Genomic DNA, 27,957 nt, shown 5'->3' on the forward strand with positions numbered 1-27,957 from the left:
GTTGAAAACAGCTCTGGTTGCTAGTCCCTAGCAGCAGTTTAAAAACGTCTATAAGTAGCCTATTAATTTCCAGAATATTGTAAACATCCCCTGACCTTCGGCACCACTTATCTAAACACTATTGTATTAAGAATCTGGTGGCAGAGATCAAAAAGACCATTGTCTACGCAGACCCTTTGGCAAAAACGAAGATTAAAACTTATCTGCAGGCGGCCACATGGGGTCCAGCCTATTTTTTTTTCCCCTGAGCTTGCCCAGTTTCCCGAAGGAATAGATGAACTTGAGAGAACCTAAAAGATTTCTATCCTTTTGAGAAGCTCAGGGCTTAGGTGTGAAAATGAGCAGAGCTGCCCCTGTCTGCATGAAAACGACATGTAGTATCACTGGAGGTTTTCAAGAACAGACTGGGCAGGGTTGGACTAGAAGACCTCCAAGGTCCCTTCTGCCTTTGTTCTGATTTATTGATTGAGCTCCTTTAAACTGCCTAATTCCATGCAATCAGAGCTACTTTGGGCCCTGCAGGGATTGGGGATTACGAACATCCTCATCCATAGATTTGAAAGGGCATCTAGTTAGGAAGTTTAAGCTTGGGTGTCAAGCTCAAAAAACACTCTATTCACACGGCACTTTTAATCCGGTTTGTTGTTGTTAGTTGCGAAGTCATGTCTGACCCATCGCAACCCCATGGACCACGTTCCTCCAGGCCTTCCTGTCCTCTACCATCTTCTGGAGTCCATTTAGGCTCACGCCTACTGCTTCAGTGACTCCATCCAGCCACCTCATTCTCTGTCGTCCCCTTCTTCTCTTGCCCTCAACCTTTCCCAGCATGAGGCTCTTCTCCAGTGAGTCCTTCCTTCTCATTAGGTGGCCAAAGTCTTTGAGTTTTAGCTTCAGGATCTGGCCTTCTAAAGAGCAGTCAGGGTTGATCTCCTCTAGGACTGACCGGTTTGATCGCCTTGCAGTCCAAGCGACTCGCAGGAGTCTTCTCCAGCACCAGAGTTCAAAGGCTTCAATTCTTTGGCGCTCGGCCTTTCTTATGGTCCAGCTTTCACTGCCATACATTGCAACTGGGAAGACCACGGCCTTGACTATACGCACTTTTGTTGTCAGGGTGACGTCTCTGCTTTTTAGTGTGCTGTCTAGATTTGCCATGACTTTCCTCCCCAGGAGCAAGCGTCTTTTCATTTCTTGGCTGCAGTCCCCGTCTGCGGTGATCTTGGAGCCCAGGAAAATAAAATCTGTTTTTTAATCCGGTTATTGCGGCAAATTTCCCCTTTTTACCGGGCCGTGTTTCATGTGACCCCAGAAAAGGGCTGAATGCAGTAACTGCCAGGTTATGCAAAGATGGCATTGCAAAAAACTAAAGAGGAAATTAAATTGCAGTGCACTTAAAAAGACAATTTTTTTAAAAAAAAATAAAATAAACAAAAAAGACAATTAAATCCGGGAGGACACGAAACTCTGGCAACACCCAGAGTTTGACTCATCCCTGCCTTCTCTTTTCCAAAATGCAGCCCCCCTCGCTTATTTTAGCCCAGGGGGTCTTCAAACCTGGCCCTTTTATGACTTGTGGACTTCAACTCCCAGAATTCCTCAGCCAGCGTGCCTGGCTGAGGAATTCTGGGAGTTGAAGTCCACAAGTCATAAAAGGGCCAAGTTTGAAGACCCCTGTTTTAGCCCCTCCCTTGACTTGGCAAAAAAAAAAAAAAAAAGAATCGCCTCCCGGAATAAAGATGTCCTTGGTAGCTTCACAAGGAAACAAAAAAAGGAAGGGGGGGAAAGTACCGCTCTAGGCCTCGCATTCTATGGCCCGAATCGCTCTCGTTCGCTTCAAAGGCACGGCGGCTGGGACCATCGAGACGAGAGCGCTATAGAAGGGCCGCGAGGGATGTGGGACTGAAGCGGGGCTGGGACCGCCAATTCCTCGCCTCCTTCCGCATTTCTGGGCCCAGCTGCGGACGGAGCGACGGCTCGGGGCGAGGCAAGGTAAAGGGGATGCTCGGCCCGGGCTCTCTGGCTTTTCCCTGGGTGGGCAAGGGACGGGTTTGCCTTCATTGCACAAAGCGGCTGGCAGGAGCAAAGTTGCCCCGGGCTGCAAAAGCAATGGGTGTGTGTGTGTGTGTGTATGTGTGTGCGCCTACGAAGGGTGGGTGTGTACGGGAGTGTCAGTGTCAGAGGCAGATAGCAGGGGGTGGGCGTGCAAGCATGCAAAGGGGGAAGCTTGCCCAAGGCGCCCCCGTCTTGCTTGGAGCATCCTTCGACTGAACCGTCTTTGCCAAAGAGAGGGAGTCTTATTAAGAGATTAAAAGAGCCTTGGTGGAGCAGTGGGCTGATGCCTCCTTAAGTCAGCGTTTCCCAACCTTAGGAACTTGAAGATGCGTGGACTTCAACTCCCAGAATTCCCCAGCCAGCTATGCTGGCTGGGGAATTCTGGGAGTTGAAGTCCACGCATCTTCAAGTTCCTAAGGTTGGGAAACGCTGCCTTAAGTAACACCAGCTGCCTGCAATGAGTGCAGGTTTGCATCCCACCAGGCTCAAGGTTGACTCAGCCTTCCATCCTTCCCAGGTAGGTAAAAGGAGGACCCAGATTGTTGGGGGCAATTAAGCTGACTTTGTAATAATGCCGCTTGGGGTGTGTGTGTGAAAGCCCTAATAAGCAGGCATATACATAGAATGAAGGCTACTGCTAAGCTTGTAAGCCGCCCTGGAGTCTTCGGAGAAGGGCGGGATATCAATGGAATTAAAATAAAAATAAATAAATAAGGTTGTTTATTGGCTTGTTTGTTTGTTTGTTTAAGATTAGGAAAGGTTTAGGTAATTGTAGCCTTCGTGGGACGTCTGCCCAGTGCTTTTTTTTTTTTTTTTTGTAAAAGAAAAAGGTGCCGGAACTCATACAACTGGGTTTTAGATTTACTCTTGGGGCTTGAATTTAATTTAATTGTTTTATTTGTTTTTAATTTTTTTTGTATTCATGGTTTTAACTGCCCTGTAAACCGCCCTGAGTCCTACGGGAATAGGGCGGTATACAAATCCAATAAAATAAATAAAATAAAATAAAATAAAATAAAAATAAATGAATGAATGAATGAATGAATGAATGTCATCAGTGCTTTTTTTGTAAAAGAAAAAGGTGCCGGAACTCACACATGTCATACAACCCGCCTTGCCTACCCTACAAGATTCCATCCAAAAAAGGTGCCGGAACTCCGTTCCGAGCGTTCTATGAGAAAAAAAGCCCTGCATGTCATATACAGCCCGCCTTGCCTACCCTACAAGGTTCCATCCAAAAAAGGTGCCGGAACTCCGTTCTGAGCGTTCTATGAGAAAAAAAACCCTGCGTCTGCCCATATTAGCTTAGTTTTTAAGCTAGTGTAAGGCAACATGAAGAATTCTGCCTTTTAATGGTATATATAAATGCTATATGTACTATAATAACACCATTATATACAGGGCTTTTTTTCTCATAGAATGCACACAACGGAGTTCCGGCACCTTTTTTGGATGGAACCTTGTAGGGTAGGCAAGGCGAGTTGCATGACACGTGTGAGTTCCGGCACCTTTTTCTTTTACAAAAAAAGCACTGATTATATATAATGGTGTGTGTGTGTGTGTGTGTATACACACATACATACATACTATAAAGCCTCTTTGTAAGTTTCCAAATAAATCACAAACAAACTAGAAGCTGAAAGCAAACCATGGTTTTGCTTCTGGCCTCCTACAAGGGGGCCAGTTTAAAGCCTCTGATTTTTTTTATCTCCATAATTTGCTGAACATTTGATGTGAAAAACCAAATGAAGGCGCTTAAGGATGGGCCAGTCAGAATACAGGATTGCGCAAAGACAATGAATGATGATTACCAAAATGCTTTTGAAGTATAGCTTGTTCTGAAATTTCGAACCTTCTTACTTGCCACTCTCCTTCACTTTTCCTCACCAGCTCCAGATCCATGCTCAGTTTTGCAATTCCAAAAGCATTTAAGGAATGCCACATCCATTCAGAACTTCCTGTTTCAATCCCCGCCCACTTCTAAGCTTTGGTATATGTAGCCTTTAAAGGTTTTTTTTTTCAGCGCCTTGCCAAAGAAATGAATCTTTGAATTCTGCAGAGGCCCTTGTCGTTGTTTGAGAAATAATTTTAAAATCAAAAGGGATTACAATTTTCTTCTGTCGTGCCTTTAATGGTGTCTCCCTTCCAGTTCTTGTAAAATGTCTTGTTTGGACATTTAGACAAAGCGGTTGAATTCAGGCAACCAGGTTTGGAAAATATCAGGTAGAATCTGGATGGTTGGTTATCTGTGTTAAATGTTAAAACCCTTCATAATTGCAGATGCTTCAAGGCAGGGGTCTTCAAACGTGGCCCTTTGATGACTTGTGGACTTCAACTCCCAGAATTCCTCAGCCAGGCACGCTGGCTGAGGAATTCTGGGAGTTGAAGTCCACAAGTCATCAAAGGGCCACGTTTGAAGACCCCTGCTTCAAGGGATACAAGCCATTATCTAGTGACCTTGTCTCCTGCAATAACAGGCACCCTTTCCCTAAGTCTATTTACTAAACTCCGCTTTGAAAATTGTATTAGTTTATCAGAATATAAAATACAAAGAAAATGAACATAATGGGAAACTAAGGGAGGAAAAAGGGAGAAGGAAAGAGAATGGGAAAAAGAAAAAAAAGGCATTGACTTCTGATTCTCTTTAGCACTGTAGAAGACAACAGCATTACAACCTGGACTCTTTTACACAATCATTTAAATTATAAATATAATATAAATATACATCCCGGATGCTGCAACCATCATCAGCTCAGAAGGCGCATCAATAAAATCCTTGAGGAAGATGGGTGGTCCCCCACAATATGAAAAATAAAATAAAAATAGGAAGTTGGATCAAAAGCAGGTCTCCCCTACACGGAGAGCATCTTTTAGGCAAAAAAATCTTGATGTTGCTAAACTATAAATCATATTATAGAAGTTGCAGCTGATGAGATAAGAGGTGCTGGGAACTGTCAATCAGTTGCATCTGGAAAGCGATGGGTTCTCCACCCTGTCCAAGAACATTCGTGGGAAGTCTTTTGAGTACAGCAATATTCTCACTCAATCCATTTTGCAAAGAGAAGTGTGAGCTTTGTTACAGAACCTGCAATGTTTTGAGTTGTTGGCAGCAGGCTGCAGTAGCTCATTAATGCCAGGACACCCAGCCATCACAGAGTCCTATTTCTGAGACGAGCAGACTTAGGCATTCATTGAAATAGTATTTTTTCCAAAGATTCAGTAGCTGTCCTTTGGGGTTTCTGAAATTTTACTTTTGACTGCAGACTTAGCCCGAGACGTTGTTTCAGTTTCTTGGTTCAGGTTTTTTTTTTAGAACTTCGCTAAGTGCCGCGTAACAGAGTGAGCACCTGTTACTCGTCCCAGCTTCTGCCAACCTAGCAGTTCGAAAGCACGTAAAAATGCAAGTAGAAAAATAGGGACCGCTACGGTGGGAAGGGAACAGCGTTCCGTGCGCCTTTGGCATCTAGTCATGCCGGCCACATGACCACGGAGACGTCCTCGGACAAGCGCTGGCTCTTCGGCTTTGAAACGGAGATGAGCACCGGCCCCTAGAGTCGGAAACGACTAGCACGCATGTGCGGGGGAACCTTTACCTTTACCTTAAGATACAACAAAGAAATTGGACCAGAATGTCTTATGGAAAAGATGGGTTTGAAGAACTGTGAGGCGGGGGGGGGTAGAGGGTAGAAATGAGACAGAAATGAACCACGGTTTATTATGCCTGCTTTCCACCCACCCACCCACCCCCGGTCCATAAGGCATTTGGCTGAGGCATCTTTTGTTTTTTGTTTTTTGTTTTTTTAATGCTGTGAACTTGAAAACTTTATATAATATTTCATCTTGCTGCGGTCAGAGAGGGAAATCCTCAGATGCCAGCTGGTATATTTATTTAGTTTATTTTTTTATTTTTTGTATCCTGGAATTACAAAGGAAATGAGTTGGCTTCCTTCCTTTTGGAGGCCCCCATTTCATACTGGGATTTTGGCATGACGGCATCTTCACGTTGGGCTGAATAGGACAGGCTGGCCTTGATCTTTGACCTTTTTTTTTTTTTTAGTCTCTTTAACGCTCAAAAGCCTGTCCTCTCAAAGTCCGGAAGTCTTTAGGCACAAGACGTCTAGTTCAGGAATCCTCTCTGAAGACCAGGGGACTGGACACAAGGCAAAATGTGTCCTTTTCCAGTTGTGGGTTGTGACACACGTCATAAGCGAACCATGAGTAGTTAATTAGAAACGGCTAGCGGTTATTATTTGGCCTGACTAAAAAGCTGAGACTATAACTTTATCCTGTTACCATAACTTCAGTCGTTGCTTTGTTCCTTTTTTATTTCTTTCCACACTTATCTCCTCTACTCCCTTTCTTTTCCTGTTTTTCCATTATATTTATTTCTATTTCTATTTTATGTTAAAGACCTACACACACACACACACACGGACTTCAAATGCTCTTTGTTAGACAGCACACTGTCCAAATACAGAGTTTGGGAGGTGTGTGTGTGTGTGTGTGTTACTCTGTGTGTGTGTGTATATGTATATGTATATGTGTGTGTGTGTGTGTGTGTGTGTATATATATATATATATATATATATATATATATATATATATATATATATATATATATATATAAAAACATATATATAGAATAGGGAGTGGAATGGAATAAGAATAGAATAGAATAGAATAGAATAGAATAGAATAGAATAGAATACAACAGATTGTAGAATAGAATAGAAGAATAGAATAGAATAGAATAGAATAGAATAGAATAGAATAGAATAGAATAGAATAGAATAGAATAGAATATAGAGTAAGAATATACAGTAGAATAGAATAGAATAGAATAGAATAGAGTTGGGAGGGACCTTGGAGGTCTTCTAGTCCAGCCCCCTGCTCAAGCAAGAGAACCTATACCATCTCAGACAAGTGACTGTCTAGCCTCTTCTTAAAAATCTCCAGTGATGGAGCACCCACGATTTCTGGAGACCAGCTGTTCCACTGGCTAATTGTCCCCACTGTCAGGAAATTTCTCCTTAATTCCAGGTTGCTTCTCTCCTTGGTTAGTTTCCAACCATTGTTTCTCGTCCTGCCCTCTGGTGCTTTGGAGAATAGTTTGACCCCCCTCTTCTTTGTGGCAGCCCTTCAGATACTGGAATAACTGCTATCATGTCACCCCTGTTTCTTCTTTTCTTTAGTCACTAGCCAAACCGAACTCCGGCAGCCGTCCCTCGTATGTTTTAGCCTTCAGGCCTTTGATCATCTTAGTTGATCTTCTCTGAATTTTTTCCAAACTCTCAACATCTTTTTCGTGATATGGGGACCCAAATTGGCTGCAAGGCGGTTTTTAAGTGAGTTGCACCCTATATTTTTTAGCCACGGTTGTTAAGCAAATCACTGCAATTAAATGAAGTCATTAACGGAATTGGATCCCCCCCTCCCGCCTTTGACCTGGCTTAGCGAAGGCCAGCTGGGAAGATCTCAAATGGCAATGACATGATCCCGGGATTCTCTAACCGTCTTAAATTCATGCCCATTGCCAAGTGCCCAAGTTTTGATCTCACGACTGTCGGGGGGTGGGGGGGAGTTGCAATGGTTATAAATGTGAGGAGCAGTCGTAAGTCCCTTCTCTCAGTACCCTCCTAACTTCAAATAGTTGCTAAACGTAGGGTTGCAAGTTGAGAACGATCTGTGATTTGGTTTTCAAGCTACCCCTTGAGCCCTAGGTGATGAGGCATTTTAGCCAAGCAAGCTGGATGTGGGGGGCATAAATGGATTCCTTTCCATTCTTAATCAATCTTGCTTAAGTACCGGAGAAAGTAAAAACCTCTAGCTTTCTCGCTGGCCTTTTTGGATCAAAAGATTTTCCTTAATGAAGCCGCCCTGAGTCTTGGGAGAAGGGCGGGATATAAATGGAATTAAAATAAAATAAATAAATAAATAAATACTTTTACTACACTCCTATGTCTCACGATGCTCGGTGTCGGAAATGTTGGAGGCAAAAAGCCTTCAGGTTGGCGGCCAGTCAGATCTTAAGCGAATCTGATTTAACTATCCAGCTGACCTCCGGGGAGGAAAAATATTTGGGAATTAATCCAAAGACTACTGAAAGCTGTGTTTGTTCAGCTGCCGTGCTTTGCCGTGTGTATGTTTGTATGTGGGTGGCAGTCGGGAATAAGCGACAATTGAAAATGTGTTGCCACTAAAATGATTGTCTTAATCCAGACATGTCAAACACAAAGGCCCGGGGGCCAGATCCGGCCCGCCAAGTGGTTTCACACGGCCCGCGAAGCCATCCTGGAAACAGTGAGGGAACGGCCCCCACTGCTTTGGCCCTGGCCCAGAGACCCTCCTCCTGCCAGAGACCCTCAGATCTGTCCCTCTCCTGCCCAGGCCCCCATAGGCACCCTTGATGCGAACGATGTAGAGCTGGCCACGCCCACCCAGTAGGCCATACGCACTCTAGCCACGCCCACCCAGTAGGCCATACGCACTCTAGCCACGCCCACCCAGTAGGCTATATGCACTCTAGCCACGCCCACCCAGTAGGCTATATGCACTCTAGCCACGCCCACCCAGTAGGCTATATGCACTCTAGCCACGCCCACCCAGTAGGCCATACGCACTCTAGCCACGCCCACCCAGTAGGCCATATGAACTCTAGCCACGCCCACCCAGTAGGCTATACGCACTCTAGCCACGCCCACCCAGTAGGCTATATGCACTCTAGCCACGCCCACCCAGTAGGCTATATGCACTCTAGCCACGCCCACCCAGTAGGCTATACACACTCTAGCCACGCCCACCCAGTAGGCCACGCCCACCCAGTAGGCCACGCCCACCCTGGCCATACCCACCCGGCCCCTTGAGGGCAACCGCAATGCTGATGCGGCCCTCAATGAAATTGAGTTTGACACCCCTGTCTTAATCCAAAGATGCAGGAATTAGTGTATCAAAACGCTTATTGGAAAAAGAGACGTTTTGGATACAAAACAGAAGTGTCTGACACAAAAATCTTTGATCCAAAGCAAAAAATATTTGATCCCAAACAAACAACCCGTGTCAAAAGTAGAGTCCCGCTCTCCTTCAAAAAAATTCAGGATTTAACTGTGCTGATTGAAAGGATATTATTCCTTTCCTTTACGCGTGTAGTATTTTTTCGACACTTATAGTTGTATTGTAGTTGCAAGAAGAAGAATCAAGAAAGTAAAAAGTGGCAGTGGCTTGTATGAAATTGCATAATTGTTGTTTGGACGGCCGTGTAGAAAGATGCCTTCGTCAGTACTGCCTTGGCACAGGCAGTTAATCGCAGAAAGCTTCGGCGGGCATCATCGGAGCCTTGCTCCAGAGGACCCGTGCACGTTTTGAGTTGGGAACGTTTGAGGGCAAAGGCTCGCCCTGGGTTGGCAATAGGGGAAGTGGGGAGAAATAGTGGAAAACTCAACGCCATTTCTCCTTTTTCCTGGAGTGCAAGCCTGTCACTGACCTGTTGGTTTCCTTCCCCCACCCCCCACCCCCTCCCTTCCACAGCTTGGAATTGCATCCTGCCTCTTCGGAACCGGAAAGCAGCTGTGTCGAAGCCTTGCAGGTGTCTTTCTATAGGTCACTTCCTCCCTTTCAGACCGAGGTACGTTGGACAAAATCCCCACCGTGCTAAAATGTCTTGTGCCTTTCCTCTTCGGCGACTGCAGGTAGTCTAAATAAAGAAACAATTAATTTCATATTAAAAAAAAAGATGCACAGGCAACGTCCTTAGGCACGTCCACACACACACACACACACACACACACGCCCATCCAACATTAGCCTTTGTCTGACAACCCAAAGGCTAGTGTAGTTCCATTTGTTTGAAAGAGGTTTTTCGGGCGTGCAATTTAAATTCTGCAACCCAAAATTCAAAGCACGGCAGGTAGTTCCCCAAGGTACGACCGATTGCTTAGCGGCCGTTCGAAGCTCTCCACGGCTACTTAGGATCTGGATTTGAAGTTCCCGCAGTTGATTGTATTTTGCTAGAAACTGGCATTTATGGTTTCTGGCAAAAAAAATACCCATTGTGGAGAATGGATTTGCTTAACGACCTCAAGTGTGTCGTGGTTCCGATAGTTTTAATTTTGTTGAAAAATTGTGGCTTGTTAATTTAATGACCCCCCCTATCTGTTTAACGACGGCCATGAAAAAGGTGGTAAAATCAGTCACGGTCACGTGGCCTGCTTAATGACCAGCATAGCTTGAGACCATAATTGCGGGTCAGTTGTGGTCATAAATCAAGGATTGCTTGTTGTACTGACCTGGAGGTTGTTAAGTTACCAATTTGGCAGGCAGGCAGAAATTCAGGGTACGTGATGGTGTTTGTGTCTTTCTTCTGAGCAAGCAGGGTGGGCTAGACCCACACCTCAGGCTAAATCAGAAACCACAATCTACATGTTTTAGGGGTCAAGTCTGGCCATTAAGCTAGGCTAAAGGTAAAGAAAAAAAAATTGTGGCATAATGTGTATGTGACCCCATCAGAAAGGCTTCTTAATTGCACTGCCATGTTATAGGCCAATTTGGAAAGCATGATTAACAGTTTTAAAACAAGTTCCAATATGTCAGTGAAGCTTGTTATCCTTGCTTTGCTTCTTAAAACATTTTTAAAACATCATTGTAGCAGGAAACCGGATTGTTTTCTCTTGCTAAGAAAGAGACGTGATTGTCTCTTTTGTGGCTTATAAAACAGAATTGTATGATTCTCTGCATAGGATTGCCCAAATGGATGAAGTAATTCACATTAAGTGTGTAGGTACCCTTTATGAATTGCCAAAGAATATATTCAATTTGTACTTCCTTGTTACTAAACACAAACATGACCCATTCATTGGAATGCATCCTCTTGGGCGGATTAGGATGAAAAACTTAAATATTAGTCATTTAATGATGCATTCCATGTGACATAGCATTCTTTTTTACACTTCACTTTTATTTGAGTTCAGTAAAATACACATTCAGTACAGGTGAATATGTTTGTGTCTCTGGATTCCAGCCTCATAAATGGAAAGATTGATTAATCGATTTCGGATTTAGTGCGTAAATGTTTTGCATTTCCCCCCCCCCCAGGTTTTAGAAATTTGGTGTGCAGGAACATGTCTCAGTCTGGAGAAAAAGTAAAGGTGAGTTAGAACTTGGGACATAGCCCATCAAAACAATTCTTAGCTTTCAATGTTTTATTTTGGGTTCACTTTGGGGCGAGGCAGTAGAGAAAGAACAGCTGGAAGGAATTTTAGAGAACTATTGTTGTTTAAATAAATAACCCACTTTAATAACTTGAAATAATCCAGCTTTATTCGTTCAACTTTCTGTTCAACAGACCGAAGGGGGAAGAATAGAAAATTCTCTGCCGATTGCCGAATCCATTGCAGAAAACAGTGGATAACAACGGCAGATCCAAAGGAGACAGGAATCTTTAGTATAAAATTGACTGAATATCCTGGTTTGCCCCCTCCCACAGCCCAACACTTTAAACCTAACTTTTCAGCATGAATTTTCAAGCAAAGGATAGTTAACAAAAGGTTTTCTTCACTGTTATCTGGGAATGAACGGGTAAAACAGCAGTATGCTATGAATGATGGTTGTTATGCAGTCAACCCAGTTTGATATTTAACCTGGTTTGGGGTTAAGTAGAAAGCTGAGATCTCCTTACAGGGCAAAACTAAATGCTTTTTCAAACATCCCTTTGTTGCTTCAGATTCTCAAGAAGTTGTAAAGAAAGGAAGTAAAACGTAACTCCGTGTTTTCTCGCAGTGAGTGTCTATAGAGACTCTGTGTAATTCTTGCCGAGATTTTCTCTTAAACCACGTTCGTCGCCCTCTTCCACTTGCATATAAGCCCAGAGAAAGGAAACAGGAATCATAGTATTACGGTTACAACTAGGTCTACAGCAAGGTTTCTCAACCTTGGCAACTCTTAAGATGGGTGGACTTCAATTCCCAGAATCCCCCAGCCACCTATATTGAAATCCACACATCTTAAAGTCAGCAAGGCCGAGGAACACTCGTCTGATGGGTTGGTTTATTTTATTTTATTTTTTGTTCTCCTTAAGTTCCTTGCATGTTTCACTTTTAAGATCCTGGTTTCCAGCTTACAACTTGCCAACCTGGGTGTGTTTTCATAAATTCCGCCTCCAGTTCGCTGCTTTCATTGGTGGCTTTCTCATATTCCAGTTTTCCGACTCGGCTGGATACGTGGGCTTTGCCAATCTCCCTAACCAGGTTCACCGGAAGTCAGTCAAGAAAGGGTTTGAATTCACCCTCATGGTTGTCGGTAGGTGGATTTGGTTTTTCCATATATCGATAGTACACGTCCTCACGGTTAAAACTGGGGCAGTGTAACTTTCAAATATATTGTCGGCCTTCTCGTGCGCGTCAATTCTTAAGGATGGAATCTAGCTTAAGGATTTTTTGATGGCTTGGAGCATGGATTTCTTGCTATGCTGCGTACGGCCATCGAGGGTAGAAGCGGAAGCTCGATCTTAAAATTAGCATCTTGCAAAAAAAAAATAACAATAATAAAATACAGGTAGTCCTTGATTTAATCACCGTTCAAAGTCACGACGCCACTGTAAAAAATTACTTATGACTGTTTCAGCATCCCTGTGATCATGTGATCAAAATATGGACGCTTGGCAACTGACATGTACTTAATGACGGTTGCAACGTCCCGGGGGGTCACCGGATCCCCTTTTGTGACCTTCTGACGAACAAAGTCAAAGATTTCGCTTAACAACTGGGCTACTCACTTAACAAGTGCACTGATTCACTTAACAACGGCGGCAAGTAAAAGGTTGTAAAATGGGGCTGAGCTCCCTCAACAGCTGTTGGGCTTAGCGGTGGAAATTTGGGACTGAACCTTGAATTGATGCACACTGTGGCTAGCATTAATAATCCACTGGAGCATAGGGTGCCCCATCTGAAATGGTATGGGGTTTCCTGCCTGAGCAGGGGGTTGGACTAGATGACCTCCAAGGTCCCTTCCAACTTTTTTATTATTGTTGTTGTTGTTGTTGTTGTCGTCGTCGTCATTGTGGATGCTTCGTTTTAGTGGGTGTGATGAAGATGATCAATTTTATACTTTCCCAATATTATTTATAATGTTGGTTTCTAGGGCTTTTCTTTCTTGCTTTCACCAATGTAAGCCACCTGAAGGTTTGGATAAAAGCGCTCTGAAAATACCTGGAATCGAGTCACTAAATAAAATAAGGCGCAAAGCAACTATCGGAGAAGCAGTGCGGTGTAGCAGTTGTGGACTTGGACCCTGGATTAAATCCCTTGGGGACTTTTAAGACCATCCTCAGCATCCAGGATGACATTTACCTCCCCGCAAGACGATTGTTAGGGGAATAAAAGGAATGCAGATCGCCGTACGTGCAGATGTTGGCTTTTCCTTTATTATCTAGAGAAAAGAGCCTTGGTGGAGCAGTGGGCTGATGCCTCCTTAAGTAACACCAGCTGCCTGCAATTAGTGCAGGTTCGAGTCCCACCAGGCTCAAGGTTGACTCAGCCTTCCATCCTTCCGAGGTAGGTAAAATGAGGACCCAGATTGTTGGGGGCAATTAAGCTGACTTTGTAATAATGCCGCTTAGGGGGTGTGTGAAAGCCCTAATAAGCAGGCATATACATAGAATGAAGGCTACTGCTAAGCTTGTAAGCCGCCCTGAGTCTTCGGAGAAGGGCGGGATATAAATGGAATTAAAATAAATAAAAAATAAAAATAAAGAAGAGAGAGAATTCTCAGTGAGAGGAAGAAGATGGCGCGGTTTTTTTCCTGTTTGGGGCTGTTTTCCAGCAGGCTTTAGATTCTCGACAGCTTCTGCTTTTCAGATGGCGCAGAGGCTTCTTCTATGAAAAGGGTCGCCTCTGAGTCAGTTGGACCAGGACGTCCAAAGGAGATGTCAGCTTCTGTGCCAGGAAGGGAGATTATTAGTTTTGCTCATTCCTTCCTGTTTTAGAGAAATGACTCAAAACCTTTCGGGTCAAAAGCAATGCATCGAAACGTCAATGTGACAAAAGAAGCCACTGAGTTCGCAGTCGTGTTTTTGGCACAGGATTTAGGAAGGGAAAGATTCAGAAGAGGGATTGGCTGGTACGGTCCTGACCTCGCTCTTCCTCAGAAGCAAGTTACCTTAGGCTGCCACTCAAGATGTTATAAAACAAGGATCAGCAGCGTTAACGTGATCGAAATAATTGGGGTACAATTACAATTATAGAGCCTTGGTGGAGCAGTGGGCTGATGCCTCCTTAAGTAACACCAGCTGCCTGCAATGAGTGCAGGTTCGAGTCCCACCAGGCTCAAGGTTGACTCAGCCTTCCATCCTTCCGAGGTAGGTAAAATGAGGACCCAGATTGTTGGGGGCAATAAGCTGACTTTGTAATAATGCCACTTGGGGTGTGTGTGAAAGCCCTAATAAGCAGGTATATACATAGAATGAAGGCTACTGCTAAGCTTGTAAGCCGCCCTGAGTCTTCGGAGAAGGGCGGGATATAAATGGAATTAAAATAAAAATTAAAAAAAATTAGAACAGTTCGTTTAGCGACCATTCGAAGTTACAACTTCACTGAAAAAAAGCGACTTACAAACGTTTTTCACACTTAACGGCCTTTGCAGCCCTCCCCGTGATCACACCATCAAAATTCAGACACTTGACAACTGACTCACATTTATGACGGTTGCAGTGTCCCGGGGTCACATTATCTTTTTTTTTTATTGAAAAGTTTTACAATACATTTTTTAAAAAAGACATTATCATCTCTTGAGCTTTTCTGACAAAATCAGTGGGGAAGTCAGATTGACTTTAACAGCCGTGTTATTAACGACCGCCGTGATTCACCGGCAAGAAAGATTGCAAAAATGGGTCAAAACTCATTTCACAAATGTCTCACTTAGCAACACCGATTTTGGGCTCATCCTTGGCCGTACGTTGAGGACCGCCTGTACTTCCTGGAAGTCAGCTGACCAGATCTAAAATCCAAATGAGGAATGCTAGGCACAGACCTGCTTCTCTAGGTTATTTTGAAAAGACTCATTTAATAAGACCTTTTGATGGTGCTGTCTTATCAACCAAGGAAGAAAAGAAAATTGACCGTTTGCTGTTTACATGGAACGGCGGAAAGATTATCCCAGTGATGAAATATCCCTCTTTTTTTTACAGGAGAATCGGGTTTGGGAAAATCCACTTTAATTAACAGTTTATTCCTGACGGATTTGTATCCTGAACGTTACATCCCTGGAGCTGGAGGTAATTTGGTGTTTTTTCGTTTTTTCTCCCCCTAAATCGGCGTTTCTCAGTCTCGGCAATTTTAAAGACGTCTGGCTGGGGAATTCTGGGAGTTGAAGGCCTCACTTCTTAAAATTGCCGAGCTTGAGAAACACCCTTCTCAATTTAATTGGATTCCAATTTCACCGTCCTTCCTTTTAAGCCAAGGGCCTTCAAACATGGCCCTTTGATGACTTGTGGACTTCAACTCCCAGAATTCCTGAGTCAGGCACGCTGGCTGAGGAATTCTAGGAATTGAAGTCCACAGGTCATGAAGGGGCCATAGTTCCCCCATGCTGGCTCAGGAATTCTGGGAGTTGAAGTCCGCAAGTCATAAAAGGGCCAAGTTTGAAGGCCCCTACTTTAAACCAAAATGGCCAATCCTCAACCTTGATGAGGTCCCCAGTCCCTTTTGGTGGCCTTTCCAACCAGGTTTCCCAACCTTGGCTACTCCTAGGTGTGTGTGGCCTTTTAGAAACCCCATAATTCTAACAAAGAGCTATGCAGACTGTGGAATTCTGTCCCCCAAAAGGCAGCTGTACTTTGGGGCCTAACCTGCTTTTTCAAAAGGCAGCTGGACTTTGCAGTTTAATATTTCCTATCTCTCTCTGGTAGAAAAGATAGAAAGGACAGTTCAAATCGAAGCTTCGACTGTCGAAATTGAAGAGCGAGGGGTCAAGCTGCGTCTGACCGTCGTGGACACTCCGGGCTACGGAGATGCCATCAACAGCCAAAATTGGTGCGTTCTGCTCTCCTTTCCAAGACAATTGACCAATATCTGGCCTTCCTTGGACCATCCTCCACTCTGCCCATCCCCAATCCTTACGTCGTCACCTTCTCATTGCCAGTAAATCTCGCTTGACCCTTTCCTGAGAATCTCTGAATGGCTGGACCTCGGCCACGGTGTTGTCAGAAGAATTTCCTGTTGATTGTATTCTGATGCTTGTGTTTATTCTTTGGAAAGATTTCTCGAAGTTCTGCGGATCTGAGTTCTGCTCTTTCTTTCTTTCTTTCTTTCTTTCTTTCTTTCTTTCTTTCTTTCTTTCTTTCTTTCTTTCTTTCTTTCTGGCCTGGGTGGGAGCACAAGGCGTTCCACGGCCCATTGCTACGTCATGGGGTTGAACTTGCTGCAGAGAATTCAAAGGATTGCAGGAACAATATTCTTTTTTAAAATAATAATCATAATTCCCTGTCAGTTGGAGACTTCCTTTCTCTCCCCAACCAATGGGAAGACGGCGTTTCTTTTCTCTCCCTCACCTTCTCACGGCATTAAGGATGAGGTAGGATCCAATCCGAGTCAGTCACCAGGACCAAAGGTTTGGTCTCCGAGCTTTCAGACTAAGCTGGAGCCCAGTCTCAGGGAATTTCTCTCTTCTTGGAATGTGTAGTGCAGGGGTCTCCAACCCCTGGTCCGTGGACCGGTACCGGGCCATGGCATGCCAGCAACCGGTCCGCACAAACAAGCAAAGCCCCATCCGTGGGATGCAGGCAGCAGACGAAAACACACACTCTCCGGTCTGCGGAAAAACCTCTCTCCATGGAACCGGTCTTTGGTGCCCAAAAGATTGAGGACCTCTGATGTAGAGTGTCCAAAAGCTTGGGAAAATAAACCTCTGGTCCCAATGACCGACGCTGATTGGATCCTGCAACATTATCTCTGGACACATGTTCAGGGAGTCCTGGACTTACGAGCACGATCCCAAAATTTCTGTTCTTAAGTGAGACAGTTAAGTGAATTGTGCCCCACTTTACGACCCGTCTCGCCACAGGTGTTAAGTGAATCACTGCAGTTGTTAGGTTAGTAACACGGTTGTTAAGTGAATCTGGCTTCCTCACAGACTTTGTGTCCTGGTTCCGAAAGAACTTCAAGGCATTGTTTACCTTAAAGAATCTTTATTTGAGTAGCATAAATTCGGCACGAAAGGGACGCGGTGGCTCAGTGGGTTAGGACGCTGAGCTTGTCGATCAGAAGGTCAGCAGTTTGGCGGGTCGAATCCCGAGTGCCGTGTAGCAGAGTGAGCGCCTCTTACGCGTCCCAGCTTCTGCCAACCTAGCAGTTCGAAAGCACGTAAAAATGCAAGTAGAAAAATAGGGACCACTCCGGTGGGAAGGTAACAGCGTTCCGTGCGCCTTTGGTGTCTAGTCATGCCGGCCACATGACCACGGAGACGTCCTCGGACAAGCGCTGGCTCTTCGGCTTTGAAACGGAGATGAGCACCGGCCCCTAGAGTTGGAAACGACTAGCACGCATGTGCGGGGGAACCTTTACCTTTTTAACTTCAGCACGTACAGAGTCAAAGCCCAAATCTGAATTCCCCTCCCCTGAGCACATAGCATCAAAGCACAATTCCCTCCTCTAATTCACAGTCATAAATCACGTTCTCCAATTAGTTTGAAATGCAGGCTTCCCCTCCAGTTCTCCAGCCGGCCAATTCTTATCATCTCTTATTTCAATAACCTTGGTTCTCACGCTAGGTTCAGTACTGTTATGTCTAGCTAAATTCTCATGCACATTCCTCCCCCCAGCTTCATCTAACTCTAACTCTAATTCTAAGGGTAAAACACAAGAAGGAAAATGGTTGCAACTCCATACATTGTCAAAGCAAGAACATCCGATGTTAGCAGCGTTGACACGTTGCTTGTCAGAAGATCGCAAAAGGGGATCACGTGATCTCCCCGGGACACTGCAACCGTCATAAATCTGAATGAGTTGCCAAGCGTCTGAATTTTGATCACGTGACCGTGGGGAGGCTGTAAGGGTCGTAAGTGTGAAAAATGGTGACAAGTCACTTTTCTTCAGTGCCGTTGGCAAAAAAAACCACCCAACACCCGTAATGAACAACAGATTTCGCTTAACGACTGCAGCGTTAGCTGAACAGCCACCATCGTAAAATGGGAGGCAGCCATGTGATGACGTGCTTCGTGGACATCATAACTTATGACTGTAATTGTGGACACGGTTATGGTTGCAACTTGAGGATTGCCTTATGCCAGGAAAACATGCAACGATAAGAAAGGAACAGTTCCCCCCCCCCAAATCCCTGTCTCATTCTAAAAATTGCTTCTTCTCTTCTTGACCCAGTTTCAAAACCATCATCCATTATATCGACAATCAATTTGAAAGATACCTTCACGACGAGAGCGGCTTGAATAGACGCCATATTGTAGACAACCGAGTCCATTGCTGCTTTTATTTCATTTCCCCTTTTGGTCATGGGTAAGTGTAAAGGGTTGTTTTTTTTTTAATGACCCAGGATATAAGCCTCGCTGAATAACTGTCTGCAAGGCGGTTTTAATCTCCACTTTTCATATTAGCCAATTCAATTAAAATCATCTTTGGATTATTATTATTATTATTATTATTATTATTATTATTATTATTATTAATTTTTTATTTATTTATTTATTTATTTATTTATTTATTTATTAGTATTATTTTCATCTTGCGTTTCGCCTCCATTTCAGAAATGGTTTATGCAGAAATGTCCCAGGGGTATATGAAACTGTACGCCAAGCAGGAATTGGCTCAGTGGGTTAGGACGCTGAGCTTGTCGATCAGATGGTCGGCAGTTTGGCGGGTCGAATCCCGAGTGCCGTGTAGCAGAGTGAGCGCCTGTTACTCATCCCAGCTTCTGCCAACCTAGCAGTTCGAAAGCATGTAAAAATGCAAGTAAAAAAATAGGGACCACTACGGTGGGAAGGTAACAGCGTTCCGTGCGCCTTTGGCGTCTAGTCATGCCGGCCACATGACCACGGAGACGTCCTTGGACAAGCGCTGGCTCTTTGGCTTTGAAATGGAGATGAGCACCGGCCCCTAGAGTCAGAAACGACTAGCACGCATGTGCGGGGGAACCTTTACCTTTTACTACTCCTTAATATGGGAAATTAAACCACTTTATGCAGCACAGGCTTAAAGAAGGTTGATGTCGTGGTTCCGATAAATGAGACAGTTCACACAAAATGCAGGCATTGTTTGTCTAAAAAGCCTTAATGCCGCAAACATTGACAGTTGAATTTTCTACAAAACGAAAATTTTCCTGAGTTCCTCCTGAGGCATGTGTTTGTGGAGGAGGAGTTTTAAATTTTGCGGGATCCCTTTGCACTGGAAGTTTAGGGTTTAGATGCAGTTTCCACTGGGTTAAAGTAATGTTTGAATGCGAGGGGAGATTTTCACAGCTGTAGGGTCGAGTGAGCAGAGTGGGTTAGAACTATTCTTTTGTCTGAACGTGGGGCTAAGAGTTGGCTTTTTGTCTTCTTTTAAACAAGATTAAAATGGTTTTGAGACTGTAGCTTTTTTTTTACTGGTTTTCCAGTTCAGGATGATCAGAAACTTTGCTACCAACAAGTAGCGAAAGGCAAAATAAGAGTATGGGGGCATCACCAAAAAAGGGGGGGTCAGAGAGTGCCAAGGACCCTACAGTTCTCCTCCTCCTCCTCCTCCTCCTCCCCCCCCACTCCCTTCTGGCCCTGATGATGTTACCTAGTTGGGTCATGAAACGTCTGCAAGAAAACCACCCAGCTCAGAGAGCACCCAGGACCCAACACAAATATCAGCCACAAATATTCTATTGGTAAACATTTTATTAAAACCATGTACTTGCATCTTGACTTTTCCTTTGAGAGTTTAAAGGATGTTCAGAAGTGGGAACTCCACTCGTGTTACCCATGGAGAGACTACCCCACAAGTTAGGATGGATTGAAAGCCAGATGTTATTTTTTATTTATTTTATTTTTATTTTTATTAAATTTTTATACCGCCCTATTCCCGAAGGACTCCGGGCGGTTTACAGGGCAGCATAAATATAATATAAAAATAGTATAAATTAAAATAGATTAAATTACATAAGCCCAACAATTAAAACAATACTAAAAACTAAAACCCCTTCAGTCCAGGCCTGATAGATCAAAAAACCAGGTTTTCAGATCCCGGCGAAATGTACGCAGATCGGGGGCGGTCCGAAGTTCCACCGGTAAATCATTCCAAAGGGCAGGCGTGCCCACAGAGAATGCCCTCCCCCTGGGGATCACCTGGGGATCATCCTGTTAGGATCCCCCAAGTGAATTTCTACACCTCAGCGTGGAGCCATGGGTCTTCCTGGCCCAAAGATGACCAATTAGGTTTCCTAAATCTTTGTGATCCAGGCAGTGTGGCATTTTGGACAATGCCTAAATTAGATGCTGGCTTGATGTTAGTTGAAAGCAGCATGCGTTTTTTTTTGTTGTTGTTGTATATTTTTTTAAAAAACTTTTTTTTATGATTTTCCAGACTAAAACCTTTGGATGTGGAATTCATGAAGGCACTTCATGGAAAAGTGAATATAGTTCCTGTCATAGCCAAGGCGGACACTTTAACTTTGAAGGAAAGGGAACGACTAAAGAGAAGGGTAATGTGTCGATTTTTTTCTGGGGAAATCTGGGAATTGAAGTCCACCCATCTTGAAGCATGCTGGCTGGGGAATTCTGGGACTTGAAGCCCACCCAACTTAAAGCATGCTGGCTGGAGAATTCTGGGACTTGAAGTCCACCCAACTTAAAGCATGCTGGCTGGAGAATTCTGGGACTTGAAGTCCACCCATCTTGAAGCATGCTGGCTGGGGAATTCTGGGACTTGAAGCCCACCCAACTTAAAGCATGCTGGCTGGAGAATTCTGGGACTTGAAGTCCACCCAACTTAAAGCATGCTGGCTGGAGAATTCTGGGACTTGAAGTCCACCCATCTTGAAGCATGCTGGCTGGGGAATTCTGGGACTTGAAGTCCACCCAACTTAAAGCATGCTGGCTGGAGAATTCTGGGACTTGAAGTCCACCCAACTTAAAGCATGCTGGCTGGAGAATTCTGGGACTTGAAGTCCACCCAACTTAAAGCATGCTGGCTGGAGAATTCTGGGAGTTGAAGTCTGCACAACTTCAAGTTGCTATGGTGGAGAAATATTGAATGAAGTCTTCTTTACATTTTAAAGAAACGAAGAGTTTTAAAACTCCTTATTCAACCTCCTTAGCCTCCAGAAAACCACAGTTTCAATCAGAATAGAGCCGGAGGGGACCTTGGAGGTCTTCTAGTCCAACCCCCTGCTCCAGCGGGAGACCCTATGCCATTTCAGACAGCTGGTTGTGCTTAGTTGTTTCACCTTCTTTAGCCTTGGCGTTACCAGCTTGTAAATCTTCGGTGCTTATTTTTACGTTAAATATCCACGGATAGTTTAACAAAAGTCCTGGCCTTCATATAGAGCAGCCAAAGGGCAAATAAACATCTCTAGCTCATTGTTTTGAGTTTGGGTCCATTTGAATCAGCCTTTTTTTTAAAAAAAAAAAATTCCCCTAACAAGACTGGCTTTATAAGGCAAACAATTCATGTTGATCCAAAGCTTTGAAATTTCAGCTACTGTATATTTTTCTTCCTGCAAACATCTCTTTAGTGCAAAATCTCTAATCAAAGCAGGGGATCAAAATTTGCCTTTCTTGGCACAGCTTCGAAGGTTTGGGGTTGTGTTTTTTTTTAAGATGTTTCTGCCATTTGGCAATCAATCTAAAGTAAGGATTAGGGTGGGTGTTTTTCCCCCCTTCCCTTTCTGGTTTTTCAAAATTTATTTGAATAAGCAGAAACCTGAATGGTGGGTCTTTCTGTTAAGGAAACCCATCCTGAAAAGGAATTCCTGTTTTGACTTAGTGGAACTGAATCTTCTTTTTTTTCTTCCTTTTTAAAATAAAATAAAATAATAAAATAAAATAAAATAAAATAAAATAAAATAAAATAAAATAAAATAAAATAAAATAAAATAATAAAATAAAATAAAATAAAATAAAATAAAATAAAATAAAATAAAATAAAATTGAGCCTCTCAGGTGGGAATCGATGTGTGCCCGATTCACGAGCCACACACAGTGCTGATTTTTCGAGGAAGTTCAAAAAAGAAAAAAAATGACTCTGCGGGAAAGGAAACTTTACATTTTGACGTCTTTCTCTCTCTCTCTTTTTTTTCCCCCTGGGAAGTCTAATCTTTAAGATGCACGGAGCCTCCAGGGGCCCATAAACTGCTGTCTGAAGAAACAAAACGCAGTTTTATTGTTGGGAGTATGAAATGCAGTTTGTTTTGCTTGCAATTCTTCCTTTCTTTTTTTTTTCTTTTTTCCTTTCAGGAAAGCACTTGGCTGAACAGCTGAGATATATTATTCAGGCACCCTTTGCTGGTTTTCCCGCCATTGTTTCGTTTTTACAGTTTATCACCAAGATCGACAAACAGCAAACTAGCCCATGTTGGCCAATCCTCTCATGCTGGGCTGTTCCTGGGAGGGGTTTTTGCTCTCCGGCAACCTATTATTAAAGCTACTGTGACTTTGCTAATTCTTTTAAGTCCCCGCCTTTGGAAAAATAGCCTGGCAGATTTGCAAAATGCTTATGCCTTTGTGTTTGGATGGATTAGGTCTGGATGTTCTGTCCTGTGCATCTTTGGTAGTTTTGTTAATATTATTATTTTGCGGAGAGTTATGTTTTTTTCTCTTAAGAGAATCGGTAGAGCTTGAGTGGAGACAGTGATCCCATTTGGAGAAGGGGATACATCTTGTTACGAAACCGGGCAAAGGACTCTGGGCACCGTACAGTGATGGGAAATTAAGAAAGTCTTGTGGGAAATTGTATTTTAAATAAACTGCGCTGGGAGGTACGATTTAAGTAAACCAGGAAGGGTGCACGGAGTCCCTGCTTAATAAGATAATAAGCTTAGGAAGCATTGATCAGCCAAAACCATACGGCAATTTTTTTTAACGCCTCGGGTATTGTTCTTAACTGTTCTGATTGTGTATTTTGATCTTGTAAGGCCTTCCAGAATCCTTTGGCAATTATAATAAATCGAAATAATGACATCAACATTAACTTGCAGGCACTCCTTGACTTAAAAAGCGCAACGGAGCCCAGCCTTGCAAAAGAATAAAAAGTAGAAAGCGCAGAAAATAAAAGAAAGGAAAATATGTATTAAAGAAAAAGAAACGTAATAAAGAAATGATTTTCACTTTCATAGAACAACTAAACAATTTTAGTAAATTGTCATCTTTTCCTATTCTAAGTGCTTTGTCTAGAATCTTTGTCTAAATTCTTTCTTTCTTTCTTTCTTCTTTCTTTCTTTCTTTCTTTCTTTCTTTCTTTCTTTCTTTCTTTCTTTCTTTCTTTCTTTCTTTCTTTCTTTCTTTCTTTCTTTCTTTCTTTCTTTCTTTCTTTCTTTTGTAGGTGTTGGATGAAATATCTGAGCATGGCATCCGGATTTACCAACTGCCTGATGCTGATTCCGATGAGGATGAAGAGTTCAAAGAACAGACAAGGGTCCTGAAGGTAAGCTGAGGCCACCATGTCATTAGAGATAGTACTCAACGACCGTTCGAATTTGGAACGCCTCACAAAAGTGAAGAGGACCAGTCGTAAATCCCCCTTTTTCCCTGCCCCCCAGTGCCATACTAAGTTCAAAAGTTTGCTAAATGAATGAGTAGTTCAGTATTGTGCCCTTGGATTCTTTCTACAATCAGCATCTCAAGACTGTGCATTCCTGCATGCTTTTAAGCCAAAATAATGGCAATTCTGAAGGAGGAGCTGTTTTGCTGTTTCCGGGGTCAAATCATGGGTGTTAAGGTTGAAAGCTGGGCAGCTTCACACCTTTGCATTTCAACTTGCCTTTAGAGTAAGGTGTGTATTTTACTTTCAAGTGGGTTAGATGGGGTAACGAAACTTCTATGATTCCACTGGAGTCCGTGAGAGCCTGAAACCTCTTCAAGGACACCAGAACAGGTGCAGAGAGGAAGCAGACGGTTCCCAAAACAAAGTGAGCTTTGGCTATTTTTTCTCATGGTAGTCTAGGGTTAGCCACTGGTTGTAATAAACCCAGGGTTCTCCCAGGCAATCGCAGTTTGGAAGAGCAAACTGAACAACTAGAAGACTTGAAACAGTACTTTTCCCAGCCAAACCCCCAACGTCTTATGTAGTCCATCCGTTTGTACACGGATGAAATCCAGAACTGAGTCCTTGGGATGATCCTGTTGATGAATGAACTCTCTTTAACATTTTGCAGTGAACTGCACCCCCCCCCCCATCTGAGATGGTTCTTTTAGGGACTCCATGCAGGAATATGAGCTGTGGTTTTTGACCTGTGCAACAAAGTCTTCCAAATCTGTTGGCTTTCAGCCCGTATATTTATTTTTATTATTTATTTGTTAAATGTTGTTTGCTGCCTATCTCGTCATGGGGCTATTCTAATATAGGTAGTCCTCAACTTACGGTCACAATTGAGACCAACATTTCTGCGCTAAGCAGGACAGTGGTTAGGTGAATTTTGCCCCATTTTATGACCTTTCTTGCCACTGGGACACTGCAAGTATCATAAATACGAGTCAGTTGCTGAGTGTCTGACTCAGATGCTCAGCCTTGACTCAGCCTTCCATCCTTCCGAGGTCGGTAAAAGGAGGACCAGGATTGTTGGGGGCAAGAGGCTGACCCTGTAAACCGCTTAGAGAGAGCTGTAAAGCACCATGAAGCGGTATATAAGTCTAAGGGCGATTGCTAGTGCTATCTGAATTTTGATCCCATGACCATGGGGATGCTGCAATGGTCGTAAGGATGTAAAATGGCCATAGGTCCCTTTTCCCCCTGCCATTGTAACTTTGAACAGCCACTAAATCGGGGGTGTCAAACTGCCGGCCCCGTGGGCTGGAGGCGTCACGACAAAACCACGCCCGCAATATTGCCGGCATTGGGGAAAAAAGTCACGATGCATCGTGCCACGTCACGTGGCGTCGCGAGTCCGACAGCCCTGCACTTAAGGAATGTTTGTTAAGTTGAGGACTACCTGTCATACAAAGGAAGAAAATGAACGTAAACGGAACAGAAGTAAAATAACAGAAGAATAAAATAAAGGAAGACCAAGGAACGCTACGAGAATAATACATCAGTGGGACAACCAACGGTCTCTCAGCTTTCCGATACGGCGGATGACAAGGCGTTCTTCCTCCCATTGACTCCTCCAGGCCAGTGTTCCTTTTGCTGTGATCGGGTCCAACCAGCTGATTGAAGTGAAGGGAAAAAAGATCCGAGGTCGCCTCTACCCCTGGGGGGTGGTGGAAGTGGAAAACCCCGAGCACAACGATTTCCTCAAGCTACGCACTATGCTGGTGTAAGTACCGTGCCTGATTTGGCCTCTGTTTGCAGTCGAGCCTTGTGAATGGTGTCAGCTAGCAAAAATCTCACAGATATCACTGAGATAAGAGAGAGATTAGATCAGGGGTCTTCAAACTTGGCCCTTTTATGACTTGTGGACTTCAACTCCCAGAATTCCTCAGCCAGGCATCCTGGCTGAGGAATTCTGGGAGTTGAAGTCCACAAGTCATAAAAAGGCCAAGTTTGAAGACCTCTGGATTAGATAGATGGATGGATGGATAGATAGATAGATGGATGGATGGATGGACATACCGATAGATAGACTGACAGATAGATATAGATATGGATGGATGGATGGACGGACACATAGACATACAGATAGACTGACCAACAGATAGACAGACAGACAGTTATAGATAATGGATGGATAAATAGATGGCTATAAAGAAAAAAAAAGGATAGACTGATAGATATGGATGGATGGATGGACATACTGATAGACAGATAGATAGACCGACAGATAGACTGACTGACAGATATAAATATGGATGGACATACCGATAGATAGACTGGCAGATAGATATAGATGGATGGACACATAGACATACAGATAGATAGGCAGATAGATAGACCGACAGACAGATATAAATAATGGATGGATAAATAGAAGGCTATAAAGAAAAAGAAAAGAAAAAAATAGACTGATAGATATGGATACATATGGATGGATGGATGGATGGATGGATAGGGAGACAGACAGATAGACACGGAGAGACAGAGTGATCAATTCCTGGCTGTTTATCCTTAATTCCATTTTATTTATTTATTTTTATTTATTTTATTGAATTTGTATACCGCCCTATTCCCGTAGGACTCAGGGCGGTTTACAGGGCAGTTAAAACCATGAAATACAAAAAATTAAAATCGATTAAAACAATTAAATTAAATTCAAGTCCCAAGAGTAAATCTAAAACCCAGTTATTTTGCATCTTTGGAAAGAATAACTTCCAGGCCAAGCGTTCCCCCTACTGGACAATTTTCACACTACACTTGAAGATTTTGTCCTGTTTCTTGCTAAAAGTCATCCTGGCTGCAGAGGCTTTTTAAGCAACCCAAATGGAAGACATACCATTGATTTAATGTCCCTTCTGATTAGCCCCTAATCGTGTTTCTTCTTTCAGGACACACATGCAAGATCTCCAAGAGGTAACCCAGGATTTGCACTATGAAAACTTCCGGTCGGAGAGACTAAAGAGGACTGGCAAGTAAGTTCTTTGTGTCTCGTGGCTTTCCTACGTTGGCTGCAGCTTCAAGTCTCCCTTATAAAGTTTCCTAACGTTACCACTCCCCTTTGTTATTGGGCAAACTGCGAAAGAAGAAATAGGGGAGACAGGATAACAGTGTTCCAGTATCTGAGGGGGCTGCCACAAAGAAGAGGGGGGGTCACGTTATTCACCAAAGCACCAGAGGGCAGGATGAGAAACAATGGATGGAAACTGACCAAAGAGAGAAGCAACCTGGAATTAAGGAGAAACTTCTTGACAGTGAGGACAATCAACCAGTGGAACAGCTTACCGTCAGAAATTGTGGGCACTCCATCAATGGAGATTTTTAAGAAGAGACTGGAGAATCACCTGTCTGAAATGGTATAGGTCCTCCTGCTTGAGCAGGGGGCTGGACTAGAAGACCTTCAAGGTCCCTTCCAACTACTCTATTCTATTCTTACTCTACATTCTATTCTATTCTATTCTATTCTATTCTATTCTATTCTATTCTATTCTATTCTATTCTATTCTATTCTGCTCTAATTCTATTCTATTCTATTCTATTCTATTCTATTCTATTCTATTCTATTCTATTCTATTCTCTATAAAGATTCTATTCTGTTCTAATTCCATTCCTCTATTCTATTCTATTCTATTCTATTCTATTCTATTCTATTCTATGCTATGCTATGCTATGCTATTCTATTGTATTCCATTCTATTCCACTCCACTCCACTCCACTCCCTATTTTCTATTCTATTCTATTCTATTCTATTCTATTCTATTCTATTCTATTCTATTCTATTCTATTCTATTCTATTCTATTCTATTCTATTCTATTCTATTCTATTCTATTCTATTCTATTCTATTCTATTCTATTCTATTATTCTACCCTACCCTACCCGTCTAGTCTAGTCTAGTCTAGTCTATGTGCCTCAACCTACAATCATGCTGGCCCCGTGAAGGGAAGGGTCTTCGGACAATGCTGTCTCCCTCAGCCAAGAAACAGATAAGCGCTGCCCCCTAGAGGCAAAAATGACTGGACAGGGGAAACTTTTTTTTACCTTTTAAAAACCTTTTAACTATATAGATTCAGCAAAAAAAAATAAGGATGGTGGTTGCAGATGCTGCCCAGAGATAGAGATTCCAGCTAGGAGGGATGTGAAATGCCATTTAGTAGGAGATTTGTCCTGCATGTGAGAACAGACACCACGACGTATACATTCAG

General features: G+C 43.3%; 1 protein-coding gene across 7 annotated transcripts in view; it reads left to right on the forward strand.

Moving 5' to 3' along the window:
* Window positions 1-1,721: 1,721 nt before the first annotated feature.
* LOC310646653 (septin-2) overlaps window positions 1,722-27,957 on the forward strand; it is a 40,909-nt gene continuing 14,673 nt past the window's right edge. For 5 of the 7 annotated variants that reach the window (XR_014493736.1, XR_014493737.1, XM_083373275.1 and 2 more), the window contains exons 1-8: window positions 11,700-12,339; window positions 15,224-15,310; window positions 15,944-16,067; window positions 18,411-18,545; window positions 20,595-20,712; window positions 23,550-23,651; window positions 25,334-25,479; window positions 26,645-26,728. Coding sequence is in view for 5 of the 7 variants with exons in the window: in XM_083373275.1 (XP_083229401.1) it covers window positions 12,078-12,339; window positions 15,224-15,310; window positions 15,944-16,067; window positions 18,411-18,545; window positions 20,595-20,712; window positions 23,550-23,651; window positions 25,334-25,479; window positions 26,645-26,728 (1,058 nt within the window). In the remaining 2 variants the exon portion in view is untranslated. Of the gene's footprint in view, window positions 1,987-9,573; window positions 9,671-11,136; window positions 11,190-11,699; window positions 12,340-15,223; window positions 15,311-15,943; window positions 16,068-18,410; window positions 18,546-20,594; window positions 20,713-23,549; window positions 23,652-25,333; window positions 25,480-26,644; window positions 26,729-27,957 lie in introns of those variants that run through there. The other 2 variants (XM_083373278.1, XM_083373279.1) reach the window with 2 other exon arrangements.

Source organism: Vipera ursinii (assembly GCF_947247035.1).
Source record: "Vipera ursinii genome assembly, chromosome: 14".
Classification (NCBI taxonomy): Eukaryota; Metazoa; Chordata; class Lepidosauria; order Squamata; family Viperidae; genus Vipera; species Vipera ursinii.